Source organism: Salmo trutta, chromosome 13, assembly GCF_901001165.1.
Source record: "Salmo trutta chromosome 13, fSalTru1.1, whole genome shotgun sequence".
NCBI classification, from domain to species: domain Eukaryota; kingdom Metazoa; phylum Chordata; class Actinopteri; order Salmoniformes; family Salmonidae; genus Salmo; species Salmo trutta.
In genome coordinates, this window is record NC_042969.1 from 60143311 (window position 1) to 60158015 (window position 14705).

At 42.1% G+C, this 14705-nt stretch overlaps 1 protein-coding gene and 1 pseudogene across 1 annotated transcript in view; both read right to left on the reverse strand.

The window, feature by feature from the left end:
* Positions 1–2056: 2056 nt before the first annotated feature.
* On the reverse strand, positions 2057–3963 carry LOC115206796 (ADP-ribosylation factor J-like; annotated as a pseudogene).
* A 207-nt stretch (positions 3964–4170) lies between these two features.
* Positions 4171–14705, reverse strand: part of LOC115206215 (protein phosphatase 1L) — a 52743-nt gene continuing 42208 nt past the window's right edge. Inside the window, exons 3-4 of the mRNA XM_029772919.1 lie at positions 7741–7902; positions 4171–6327 (exon numbers count right to left, since the gene is read on the reverse strand). Coding sequence (XP_029628779.1) covers positions 5978–6327; positions 7741–7902 — 512 coding nt within the window. The 3' untranslated portion in view covers positions 4171–5977. The remainder of the gene's footprint in view (positions 6328–7740; positions 7903–14705) is intronic.

Sequence of the window (14705 nt, forward strand, 5' to 3'; positions counted from 1 at the left end):
CTCAATCAGCATGATCTCTCAATCAGTGTATTTGGTATAGGCCTACTACTACTTTTACTAAACTTGTAATTTCTAAACCACAGCGACTGAAATGACACTTAACAAAGAGTTAAAGTTAGTTACAGAGTGGGTGGCAAGGAATAAGTTAGCCCTAAATATTTCTAAAACTAAAAGCGTTGTATTTGGGACAAAACGTTCACTAAACCCTAAACCTCAACTAAATCATGTAATAAATAATGTGGAAATTGAGCAAATTGAGATGACTAAACTGCTTCGAGTAACCCTGGATTGTAAACTGTCATGGTCAAAACATATTGATACAATAGTAGCTAAAATGGGGAGAAGTATGTCCATAATAAAGCACTGCTCTGCCTTCTTGACAACACTATCAACAAGGCAGGTCCTACAGGCCCTAGTTTTGTCGCATCTTGACTACTGTTCAGTTGTGTGGTCAGGTGCCACAAAAAAGGACTTAGGAAAATTGCAATTGGCCCAGAACAGGGCAGCATGGCTGGCCCTTGGATATACACAGAGAGCTAATGTTAATAATATGCATGTCAATCTCTCCTGGCTCAAAGTGGAGGAGAGATTGACTTCATCACTTGTATTTATGAGAGGTATTGACATGTTGAATGCACCGAGCTATCTGTCTAAACTACGGACACAGCTCGGACACCCATTCATACCCCACAAGACATGCCACAAGAGGACTCTTCACAGTCCCCAAGTCCAGAACAGACTATGGGAGGCGCACATTACTACATGGCTACGTGGAACTCTATTCCACATCAGGTAACTGATGCAAGCAGTAAAATTAGATTTAAAAAAAACGGATAAAAAACACCTTATGGAACAGCGGGTACTGTGAAGCAACACAAACTTAGGCACAGACACATGCATACACACACACGATAACATACACACACATACACATGGATTTAGTACTGTAGATATGTGGTATCGGTGGAGTAGGGGCCTGAGGGCACACAGTATGTTGTGAAATCTGTGAATGTATTGTAATGTTTTTAAAATGGTATAAACTGCCTTAGTTTTGCTGGACCCCAGGCAGAGTAGCTGCTGCCGTATACTTAAAAAATGACAAGGAAATGCAGAAATTCACACTTTTGAACAATCAGCAAACGTGCAAAATACTAGCTTTCAGCGTGAGATACGTTATGATCTCAAGTTTGTTCTGGAGAGTCTTGTTCCCTTATTCAAGTATGAGTGGATCAGAATGAACCAACACTGGGCATTCTGAATCTTCTCCTACTCTGCTCAACATAATCCTGAAGAAGAATACAAAATAATCCAAGGGAGATTATTACACCCATCCACAGGGTTTTATAGTCACTGGTCCTAGCTGCAGCCCAGTCCTTTTCTTGGTCATCATCGTTATGGCTTTGGGTTTCAGTTGTTTTATTGTGTTCTTTATATCCTACCGAGTGTCGCAGCGGTCTAAGGCACTGCATCTTAGTGCTAGAGGCGGCACTACAGACCCTGGTTCGATTCTGGGTTGTATCACAACCGGCTGTGATTGGGAGTCCCATAGGATGGCGCACAATTGGCCCAGTGTCGTCCGGGTTATAGTTTGCCCCGGGATAGGCTGTCATTGTAAATAAGAATTTGTTCTTAACTGACTTGCCTAATTAAATAAAGATTAAATAAAAATAATATATATTTATATCCGCCTCAGTCTGCTTTAGCGAAGTCTTCAACAGATAGGCAACCCTTCTGAAGCCTTCCAGGCCCAAACCAGTCCTCCCAGAGCACGGCTGGACAAACCTGTCCCTGTGCCCACACCCTCCTCAGGTCCAACCTTTGGGTGATCTCCTGTGGGCTTGCTGAGGTCCTGCTTAATGGCCAGCACCACCAGAGGAACACTCTTTAGACTCCCGCTCCTCAGCACCTGTTGGGTGAAAAGATCAGTATATTATACCCAATAACAACATGGCCCAATATGACAAGAAAGAGAACTGGATATGACCTGTAATTTATTTACATTCATGCATCAGGATTTGGCTGAATTGTATAAAGTTTTACTATGAATAAAAAATGATTACCCGATGGAGCTCTTTGCCTCCTCCAGACGCCTGCGGTCCCAGCTGTCCACCACAAACACCAGGACCTCCGTGCCCAGGTAGTGGTGCTTCCGGTGGGGCCTCATCCTCGGCTGGCCTACCACGTCCCACATGGTCAACCCCAGACCCCTCGCCTCCGTCTCCAGCATCTCTACTCGCTGTACTTGAGCGTGTAGAGCAGGGTGGACTTCCCCGCGCCGTCCAGGTCCAGCATCACAATCTGAGCCTGCTGAGCATGCTTAGACCCATGCAGTCCCACGCTCAACCCAAACACAGGTCCTGTTGTCTGGAGAAGAAGGCTGGCTTGTGTTATTGTTGCTGCCTCAGCTCTGTAAGCTCTGGTTGTTTCTGAGCTCTGGCTGTGATGAATCCCCTCTTATAAAGGCAAGGTGCAAATATGAATGGCTTATGTACACCGAGGGTTGCAGCAAGACCTCTCCCTCCATTTTAGGAAAATGCCCAAGTCATTACGCAGCTTTCAGTTGGTAATGGTTCAGGTTAGAGCCTCTCAGTGTCTTCTATTACTATTGCATCGCTGAGAGTCACCTGCTTCAGATCATCACACTCAGCAGGAAGTCCTTTTTAGGGCGTAGAGGGGTCTGTGTTCCTTCCTGAGTGACCTTCTCCTGGAAATTACATCAGAGTGACAGTTTTAGACCAATAGGTCATGGGTACTCATCTGGCCTGTATGGTTAATGGGTTACATCATATAATTACAGTATCTTTGAAGCCACATCATGCCAGACCAGCCCTCCGTCACAACAAAACCATTTAGCGAAGTTGGCTGAGGGTGTTGATTCCAGGCAGCATAGCATGAGATAACTTTCATAGTCCTCCATATAAATAGGCTGGTCTATTGTTCAAACATAAATGTCATGATTACGATCACCAGTATAAATCATATAGTAAATCATATATATTGTATATCATAGGCTAAGGCTACACCCATTTATCTACACTGAACAAAAATATGAACAACATGTAAAGTGTTGGTCTCATGTTTCATGAGCTGAAATATAAAATCCAAGAAATGTTTAATACGCGCAAATAGCTTATTTCTCTCAAATGTTGGCACAAATGTGTTTAAATCCCTGTTTAGTGAGCATTTTATCATTTGTCAAGATAATCCATCTACCTGACAATTGTGGAATATTAAGAAGCTGATTAAATGGCATGATCATTACACAGGTGCACATTGTGCTGGGAACAACAAAAGGACACTCTAAAATGTGCAGTTTTGTCATAATGAGGGTGTGTGCAATTGGCATGCTGACTGCAGGAATGTCTACCAGAGCTGTTGCCAGATAATTGAATGTTCAGGTCTCTACCATAAGCCACCTCACAGTACGTCCAACCGGCCTCACAACCGCAGACCACGTGTAACTACCCCAGCCCAGGACTTCCAGATCTGGCTTCTTCACCTGCGGGATCCTCAGAGGGAGGGAGGATGAGGAGGAATATTTCTGTCTGTAATAAAGCCCTTTTGTGGAGAAAAACTAATTCTGATTGGCTGGGCTTGGCTCCCCAGTGGGTGGGCCTATGCCCTCCCATGGCTGCACTCCTGCCAAGTCATGGAAAATCTATAGATTAGAGCCTAATGAATTTAAATTGACCAATTTCCTTTTAAGAATTTAGCAAAATCTTGGAAATTGTTGTATGTTGCATTTAAATTATTGTTCATTATAGATAGTGCAGTTCAAAATGCTGAAAACAGGGCACATGAGTTGTCAGATCAAAAAACAATCACAATGAACAGTAGATTTATAAAACAAATAATTACAAATTTATAAAATACATAAAGCCCATTATAAATAATTCAAAGTACACCTTAATGTAAAGTGTTACCTGGATTTACCCAGTCAACATCTACCACCATGTATCCCATTTACCGTACAAAATCAAATAAAAAATACCATACAAAACAAGTGCTAGTGACAAACCAACAGGTGGCATGATCAGGCTTCTTTAGGCCACTCACCAGCACTATCAAGCTTGGTCATTGAAATACTGTATTGCAGCGCTCTCAAAATCAACCAAATATAATTTCTCAACATCAGTTTTTTTCTTCCATGAATAAAGACGAAAGACAATGTTATGATCATTAATCCTTTTATTGTCATCATCCGTTTGATTTTATCTTAAAATTCACATATTTCTTTTTTTACAGTTTCTTAAATTCAACGAAAACAAATACAAAATCCACAAACATACATTACTTTGGAAGAATGTACAACTGAAAAAGCACATAAAAACATACTAATCTAGTACATACTGCTTTTGTTCATCTACCAAAGAGTTGGTGCATTGCTTTCTTCATTGCAGATGTGGAGGGGGAGGATAACATGGGAACAGCATGTACATTCATGTTACACTTCCTCGTCTCATGGAGACCTCTGTGATGGTATTATATACGTGACATATGATATCTACATGCGATGTGAATGGCATGTCAAACGTTACATTAGAAACCAAGGAGTTCATTTTGGCAACAAATGAGGAAATGTATATTTAAAAAAATAAGGCAACAAGTACATATTTCATTCAAAGGCTTCATATTACGTTTTGAGTCCGTCAGTTGACAGAAATAAACTTTAAAAGTTAACTGTACAATATGACAGGCAGTGACAGGGATGGTCTTTTTACTGTGTACTCTCCCACACCAGAGAACCCTGATGTAGAGGGAGCATGAGACCATAGAACTAAACCCAACTTCAGAAAGACAATCGTCTGCCAATGATAAGAATAAAGACGTGTAGACTATTAAAACAGTACAATGCCATCGCGCCTGTGAAAATCTATTTGTATACTTAATTCAAAAAGACTGACATAACAATAACAGCATGGCGCAAACATTTGTGCAACTATTGTCAAAGTGCCACTCATTCCTAAATCAGGGTTAACTGGAGATTAGAGTTATAGAAATGCATTCTGGGCAGAGGGTTATACACAGATTGTTGTTGACAGACAGGCATAGATGACATCATTAGTAGTTTGCATAAATGAGGAAAGGAATATTATATTTAGTACCAATAAACTTCAGAACTTCAAAATACAGTTGCAATTTTCAGTGCAGTCATTTGGGGGGTACTCAACTGCAGGTCAAAAATCAACATGGAGATCAGGAGCTGACTGGTGAGCTGACAGACAAGATGGAATGTTTAGAATGATAGAACAATGTTAGAAATCAAGGGGGGACAGCGAAGCATCAAACTGAATGTGATTTCTATAAGACTCATTTGATATGATGCACTCACGCATGCAACAGTCCATTGATTAGGACTGCAGAGCATGTACGTATCTCCTAATGCCATTTAAATCCAATCGGTCACATTGTCTGTTTTATTGCCCCCCCCAAAAAAATTGGCCATGCCAGACAAAACAGAAGAGAACACAGTTAAGTTTGTCTAGTCTCAGCTCTCTTTAAAACAGACAAAGTATTTAGCCCCTCCGGCTAACCAAACAGGTGCCCAGTTACAGGTGCTCTGATGTATGTAAGCACCAATAAGATGAGACATCTGCTGATAAAGGTTCTCTCAGAGATGTACAAATCACTGCCTCGACTTCAAATTATGTCAATATCTCGGTGTACCTCTTATGCAAAACAGTGACTCAGTGTAGGGCCTGGAGGATATGACTGCTTAAAAAAACTAAAACATAAATGTTATGTAGATTGAAGAAAAAAAACTAAACAAGTGACTGTTGGAGAGAGTGAGTGAATTTGTAAGTGTACGTTTTAGTGTTTGCATCATGTGGTGAACAGCTCATTTCTGTAAATATCTTTGATACAAACAGTTCTCGCTCCAAAAACTGCGGCCTTGTTTTGTCTTTTCTCTTAAACCTATGCATATACATACAGTACATATATAATATAAATTTCTCGTTTGGATGCATCAGTAGGTCTACTGCTCTGTGGCCTTGCCACCAGCACCTTTAAACTTGACCACCATGACGGTTATGTTGTCTGGGCACCCGCGGTAGAAAGACTGCAGGACGATGCTCTTGGCACCAAAGTGGGGTTCGTCGAGGCGCTCTTTGATGAAGCGTATGGCCTCCTCGTTGCTGAACGCATCCCACAGCCCGTCCGATGCCAGGATCATAAACTCTGGCTGCAGCTTATCTAGGTCAAAGGTCATGATGTCAGGGTCAGGGATGACCACATTCAGGTTCTTCAGAGGGTAGTCGCCCAGCGAGCGAGACATGGCCAGGATGCCCTGAACACGCCACGAACCGTTGAAACTGATGAAGCCACCTGGAGGGGGGAGGATGGGGAGAGAGAGGGATGACCGAGAGGACAAGAGAGGAGAAACCGATGGCTTTTAGTTACAGCAGACGGGATGCGGAGGTAAAATACATTGTGTTCCTAAGCCCATGAGCAGATCCATGAATCTTCATCAACAGTATCAAGCCTTTCAAGTGAAGGGTGAAAAATAATCTATGGATCCGCGCACCAAACCTTTCTTCGGTTCAACGTCTTTTCACTGACAGAATGGTTTATATTGGACAGTTCACATACTGAAGTTCAAAGGTAAAGCAGAACAATAAACAGTACACACAGAGGTCTGCGCAGCAGCACTGCCTGTGTGTCTCTGTGTTTGTATTCTCTCCCACTGCCAGAGCACCAGATAATTACCCATGAAGAGGAATCAGAATAACACACTGGATAAAAGGCTTTACTCGGAAGCCATACTCAACGGGAGGGAAACAGGGTTACCCTTAACTTGAACCCTGCATCATAATAGCTAGCAATAGCAGATGTAGACAGTCATGGCAGCTGGTGTGAACTTATGACCACTGACACAGTTATTTAAGTCAGTTACTGGAAACCGCTAGCCAACTAGCTTATCCAGTTTGTGTGTAATTTGCTGTCATTACTTATTTGCAGCTCCACTACCCACAGCAACCTGTAGATGGTGAGCTATGGACAGCCACCAATAAGAGTAGTGTGTCCTACTTGATTTGTTACTCATTTGACTGAAGGCTAAATTTCATCAAAATCACATTCACATAAAGGAGAATATGAAACAGTATTAAAATGATAATTACATCACAGGCCAATGGGATCTGTAGACATTTTTGGGGCTTTCTTGAGGAGTGCATTGCATTCCTCACTCACTGGCCCCCCTGATCTATATATATCTATATGTAAATAAGAACTTGTTCTTAACTTACTTGCCTAGTTAAATAAAGGTACATTTTTTATATATATATATATATATTTATAAAAAATGTTTACCTTTATTTAACTAGGCAAGTCAGTTAAGAACAAGTTCTTATTTACAATGGGCTAACTAACTTGTTCAGGGGCAGAATGACAGATTTTTACCTTGTCAGCTCGGGGATTTGATCCACCAACCTTTCGGTTACTGGCCCAACGCTCTAACCACTAGGCTACCTGGGGTTAGAGCTATAATGAAATCAAGGAAACATTAAGATAATAATCTGAGATCAAGGTCGTGGGAATAGTCATGGATACTGCTCCTGATTATAATTTTAAAAAATATCTTAATTTGGGAGAGGCTTGGTTTTTACACCTCAGTATAGCTACAATATAACAGCTGAACCAGGGATAGTTGTGTAGTTTCATCTATAATGTTTAAGATCAGGGCTAGTGGTGGAGAGAACTGATCCAAAACCAGTTATTAAGGCATGTTATTTTGCTTACCAGCTTTCTTGATCCTCTTGCGTTCTTTGAGCTGGTAGGGCTTGTGATCATGTGACAGGGCGATGGCGTTGCCATCTTTGTCACAGAGCACTCCGCGCGAGTCGCCAACGTTCGCCACCGTCAACTCTTTATCAGACAGCAGGGCCACCAGACATGTGGTACCTGAGAGAGGCAGGATAGAAGAGAAGGAGAATAGGAAAGAGGGAGGAGAGAAAGAGAAAATACATCCATGTTAATCTAGAATAGAACGTGAACATCCTATTGTCAAAGACACACTATAGCAGGGGCGTCAACCTCATTCCAACCAGGTGAGGGAAGTTCCTCTAATCAGTGACCTTACTTCAACAAACAAAGTATAAGGGAGGAGCGAAAACCCACAGACACTCGGCCCTCCGTGGAATGAGTTTGACACGTGATCTATATAGTGTCTGCTTGTCCTCTTCGGGTTGTTTTCTTCTCCCTTTCCCTTCTTTGTTTGGTTTCCCAGTCTCTGGGCTGAGACTGAAGCCCATTGTCTGAGATCCAAAGCCCTGCAGTGAGAACAGACCAGTCTGTTTGACCATCTGTCTGTTTGCACACCACACAACTCAGAACAGGACAGGGGGGGGGGGGGGACGGGATGTCTGACTGGACTACCCCAAGGAGGAGAGAGGCTTTGGGAATGGCAGGGAGAGTGAGTGAGGGGAGGTCCATTTCATTGAATGAACTGAACCTGCCTTTAGTTTCAACCTTGCGCCTACATTGCATGTCCACATTTATGATTGTGATTTTCCATTGTAGGAATTGGGTTATACTCTGCGGTTTCAGGGCTTAGTGAGGAAATTAAACAGGTCCAGCTCCCTGGTGATGTGTTTTTTCATTCACTTCAATCATTTAGAGGCAAAGATGCACAGAGCCGCCTGAAGCTGACCAAGAAATAATGTGGGAAGAGAGAAAAATGGGGTGAGAGATGCAGAGAGAGAGATGGTGAATAAAAAGGGAAGGAGAGAGGAAGTGAGAGGAAAATTAGATTACTTCTCAGCAGGACAGTGATTTTATTATTCCCATGTATAGCTTTGAGTGAGGGAAAAATGACAAAACAAACGGAGAAACCTGATCGAGAGAGGAAACAAGAAGGGAAGGTGGGAGACAAAAAGTTAGCTATTTTATCTTTTCATCTCTGTGTGTGTCTAATCCTCTCCTGCTCAGGTCTACAGCTGGCACCTCTGTCCCATGCCGTCCAGCGAATTCTTTTTATTGGGATCCCGTGGTGATGGAGAAAATGGGCTGCACTGCCCTGCAAGCGCACCCTTCCCCAATTAGCTTCACGAGCCGCACAGACACACACCTACCCTTCTCCATTAAAACCATCATCCTAGCACACACATACCACTCTCTGATTAGCTAAACTTTACGCTGTACACATCCACAACTCCAATTAAAACCTAGCATATCTACACAGACTGACTTCTCCAAATTAGCCTAGCATACCTTTGCTAGTTCACTTCTTCAATTAGCCAAGGATACCTACACAGGTTGACTTCTCCAATTAGCCTAGCATATCTGCGCTAGTTCACGTCTTCAATTAACCTAACAAACCTAGGCTAGCTCTCTTCTTCAATTAGTTAGGCTCTACCATGTTCCAATCTCTTTTTGCTGAGCATTAGTCATGGCCTGGGCACGTCAACTTCTCCAATTAGCCTACTTTAGTGTGTGTCCATGACATTGCCTACCCGCTTACATTTAAAAAAAAAATAATCTACTACTCAGTCCAAAAAAAATGGCTTCCCCTTACATCCTCTGAGGCTGCATTTATTGTAGCTGGGGATTTTAACAAGGCTAATCTGTCGGGCTGTATAACTGCCTGGTACGGCAACTGCTTCGCCCACAACCGCAAGGCTCTCCAGAGGGTAGTGAGGTCTGCACAACGCATCACCGGTGGCAAACTACCTGCCCTCCAGGACACCTACATCACCCGATGTCACAGGAAGGCCAAAAAGATCATCAAGGACAACAACCACCCGAGCCACTGCCTGTTCACCCCGCTATCATCCAGAAGGCGAGGTCAGTACAGGTGCATCAAAGCTGGGACCGAGAGACTGAAAAACAGCTTCTATCTCAAGGCCATCAGACTGTTAAACAGCCATCACTAACATTGAGTGGCTGCTGCCAACATACTGACTCAAATCTCTAGCCACTTTAATAATAAAAATTGGATGTAATAAATGTATCACTAGTCACTTTAAACAATGCCACTTTGATGTTTACATATCCTACATTACTCATCTCATATGTATATACTGTACTCTATACCATCTACTGCATCCTGCCTATGCCATTCGGCCATCGCTCATCCATATATTTATATGTACATATTCTTATTCATTCCTTTACACGTGTGTATAAGGTAGTTGTTGTGAAATTGTTAGATTACTTGTTAGGTATTACTTGCATGGTCGGAACTAGAAGCACAAGCATTTCGCTACACTCGCATTAACATCTGCTAACCATGTGTATGTGACCAATAACATTTGATTTGATTTGTGCTCTAGCTGGTCTAGGTATCAGCTTTTCCCTACTAAACCCAGGTCCCGACTATAAAAGAGGAGTTGTCCTCTAGAACATACCAGGCCAAAGAAAGGTTCAATAGTGTATTAAAAGACTATTCAAACAGATTTATCTCTTGGCCATTTCATCAGAGGCCTCTCACTCACTTCTCTTTTCCCTTCTATTCTTCCCAGATAAAACAATGGATGGATGGATGGATGAAGGGATGAGAGGAGAGGGATAAATCTGATGTGAGGTTGTCCTGGGGACTCTCTGCTCGTCCTGATTATAACAAAAACTCAGAGCTCCAGTCCCCAAATGATGTACCCGCTAAATCAGATACAAGGACAACAATCAAAAACAATTACCAGTCCAACACCCCCCCCCCCCCCCCCCCCCCAAGACTCAGGGAGGTAGTTTAGCAGAAAACTCAGAGCCAATTCAATACGTCTGACTAATGCTTTGAAACACAAAAGCAGTTTTTTTTTAATGTAGTGTAGCTTTACGGTAAGATTATCTTTGGGCTCAATCTTAATCCTTACTGTCATCCAAACAAAGGGGGGAGTGAAATATGGGAGGATAATGAACAGAATGGGCCTAGGAGGGGACGGTTGTAACCTGTCTGGGAATCAACAGGTCATGTTGCTTTGGAGGGACGGAGGGGTGGGAAAGAGGGAGGGATGTGAGAGAAGAAGGCAGATTGGACTGGATCAGTGGACAGGCTAGTTTACTCTTTTCCACTAGACTTGGAGGTTGAAGCAGATCACACAATAGAGATTTATATCAGCAGCTGGGGTTGCTCCGGAGAGTAGGAGGTCAAAGGAAGGCGAGTGGTCCCGTGTAGCTCAGTTGGTAGAGCACGGCGCTTGCAATGCCAAGGTTGTGGGTTTGTTTCCCACGGGGGACCAGTATGAAAATGCACACACTACTGTAAGTTGCTCTGGATAAGAGCGTTTGATAAATTACTAAAATCTAAATGAGTGTAACAGAGGTAGTGCCTTCGCAAAGTGGGCACGTCGCAGGAGGAGTAACCTTGCCTGGGAGTACCTTAAAAAGTCAACTGCCGCCCCCAGACCAGGAGTTAACTTATGGTCTCGGGTTCAACACCGGTCCATTCTACTTTTACAATCAGGGTGTCAAATGACCTCCGGTAGAATGTGACTGACAGCTTGAATGGCCCTTTTATACCAGCCACTCATGTAAATTACACACTCATCTGAGTCATGTGAGGTTCTGTGCTGTGAATAAACTACTATAGTGTTCTGTACACTCTACAAGATGCACTCCATCGCTCTCTCCCTCCCTCACTCTCCACCTCATAATAAGTTAACATGCAAGGAATTACACTGAACAAAAATATAAAACACAACATATAAAGTGTCCTTCCCATGTTTCATGAGCTGAAATAAAAGATTACAGAAATGTTTCACACAAAAAGCTTTTCTCAAATGTCGTGCACAAATTTGTTTACATCCCTGTTAGTGAGCATTTCTCCTTTGCCAAGATAATCCATCCACCTGACAGGTGTGGCATATCAAGAAGCTAATTTAACAGCATGATCTGTTTCCAGAGAATTGAATGTTCATTTCTCTACCATAAGCTGCCTCCAACGTTGTTTTAGAGAATATGGCAGTATGTCCAACCGGCCTCACAACCGCGGACCATGTGTATATCATCATGTGGGCGAGTGGTTTGCCAACATTGTGACAAACCCATGGTGGCGGTAGGGTTATGGTATGGGCAGGCATAAGCTACGGACAATGAACACAATCACATTTTAGTAAATGCCAATTTGAATGCACAGAGACACTGGGATGATATCCTGAGGACCAATGTGTGGCCCATTTGTTTTAAGGTATCTGTGACCAACAGATGCATATTTGTATTCCAAGTCATGTAAAAATCTTTGAAATTGTTGCATGTTGCGTTTATATTTTTGTATATTTGCGTTTATATTTTTGTTATGTAAATATTCCGTAGACACCCTCCGTCTCGATGTCTTACTAGTTTGTTCTCTTCCTCTCTCTCGGAATCTCCCTCTTTCTCCACCTCCCACTCTGAACATTAAGTTAGAATGTCAGGATCGGGAATACGTGGAGAGGCAGAGACATTCCGTGTGCTGCATTCCTGAAATCGCAGTGTGAAGCGAGTCTTTACCGCCAGCTTATCATGAATATTTTAGCTCTCTTTTCTCTTCCCTACATTCTGAATAAACCATCAGTGCATCTGTGGTGACAACTTCTCTCCACCTCGCTCTCTCCCCCACGCTTTCTCTCCCGCAAGGCTTTCCCTCCCACTGCTCTTTGGTCCTGTAGGTGCTAGATGAGTGTGGGTGGAGGTGAAGACGGATGGAGCTCCATCTCTCTCTCCTTCCCTCCCTAGGAGTTCAGGACTACACCCTTCCCCTTTCAGTATCACCTTCTGTCATCTCTTTATCATATCACTGTCTCATCCCTATTTTTGTCCCTTGGCTTCACCCTCTTCTCTCTCTTTCTCCCCCACCCTCACATCTTTTTCTCTCCTTTCCATACACTGGCCCTTTGTCACTCTGTCCAGCCTTTTGTTCTCTTTTTGTCCTCTTTCCCTTTATTATGTAACTATACCCTCTCACCCTATACACAGTGCCTTCAGAGATATTCGCACCCCTTGACTTTTCCACATTTTGTCGTTTCAGCCTGAATTTAAATTGATACATTTGCGATTTTTTGGGTCCCTGTCCTACACACACACACACACACACACACACACACACACACACACACACACACACACACACACACACACACACACACACACACACACACACACACACACACACACACACACACACACAAAATACCCCATAATGTCAATGTGGAATTATGTTTTTAGACATTTTTACAAATTATAAAAAAAGGAAAAGCTGAAATGTCTCAAATCAATAAGTATTCAACCCCTTTATGGTAAGCCTAAATAAGTTCAGGAATACAAATTTGTTTAATAAGTTGCATGGACTTTTTGAATGACTACTTCATCGCTGTACCCCACACATACAGATAATTGTAAGGTCCCTCAGTCAAGCAGTGAATTTTAAACAGATTCAACCACAAAGACCAGGGAGGCTTTCCAATTCTTTGCAAAGAAGGGCACCTATTTATTGGTAGATGGGTGTAAAAAAAAATTTTAATAACAAAATAAGACATTGAATATCCCGTTGAGCATGGTGAAGTTATTAATTGCACTTTGGATGTCGTATCAACACACCCAGTCACTACAAACTCAGTTGCAGGTGAGGAAGGAAAACCACTCAGAAATTTCACCATGAGGGCAATGGTGACTTTAAAACAGTTAGAGTTGAATGGCTGTGATAGGAGAAAATTGAGGATGGATCAACAACATTGTTGTTACTCTGCAATACTAACCTAAATAACAGAGTGAAAAGAAGGAAGCCTGTACAGAATAAAAATATTCCAAAACATACATCCTGTTGGCAATAAGACACTAAAGTAAAACTGCAAAAAATGTGGTAAAGCAATTAACATTGTATTCAAGAAAAAAAGTTGTTTGGGGCAAATCCAATACATTCCTGAGTACCACTCTCCATATTTTCAAGCATAGTGGTGGCTGCATCATGTTATGGGTATGCTTGTAATCGCTAAGGACTGGGGAGTTTTTCAGGATATAAAATTAACAGAATAGAGCTTAGCGCAAGCAAAATCTTAGAGGAAAACCTGGTTGTCTGCTTTCCACCAGACACTGGGAGATGAATTCACCTTTGAGCAGGACAATAACCTAAAACACAAGGCACAATAACCTAAAACACAAGGCACAATAACCTAAAACACAAGGCCATATCTACACTGGAGTTTCTTACCAAGAAGACAGTGAATGTTCCTGAGTGGCCGAGTTACAGTTTTGACTTAAATCTACTAGGAAATCTATGGCAAGACCTGAAAATGGTTGTCTAGCAATGATCAACAACCAATGACACAGCTTGAAGGATTTTTAAAGAATAAATGGGCAAATATTGCACAATCCAGGTGTAGAAAGCTCTTAGAGACTTACCTGGAAAGACTCACAGCTGTAATCGCTGCCAATGTGCTTCTACAATGTATTGAGTCAGGGTTGTGAATACTTATGTAAATTAGATATTTTCCCCTTTCATTTCTAATAAATTTGCAATAAAAAAAAATGTTTTCACTTTGTCATTATGGGGTATTGTGTGTAGATGGGTGAGAAAAAACATCAATTGAATCCATTTTAAATTCAGGCTGTAACAAAATATAGAATAAGTCAAGGGTATTTGAATACTTTTTGAAGGCCCTGTATCTGTCAAGCCACCCTGAGGAGAGACAGCGTGGGCACTCTCTCTCTCCCTCTTTTCTCTTTGGAATCAGAAGAGATAATTGCTACATGTCTGATGAAGATAAAGCTGTATTTTAATAGCTGAATAAGCAGCA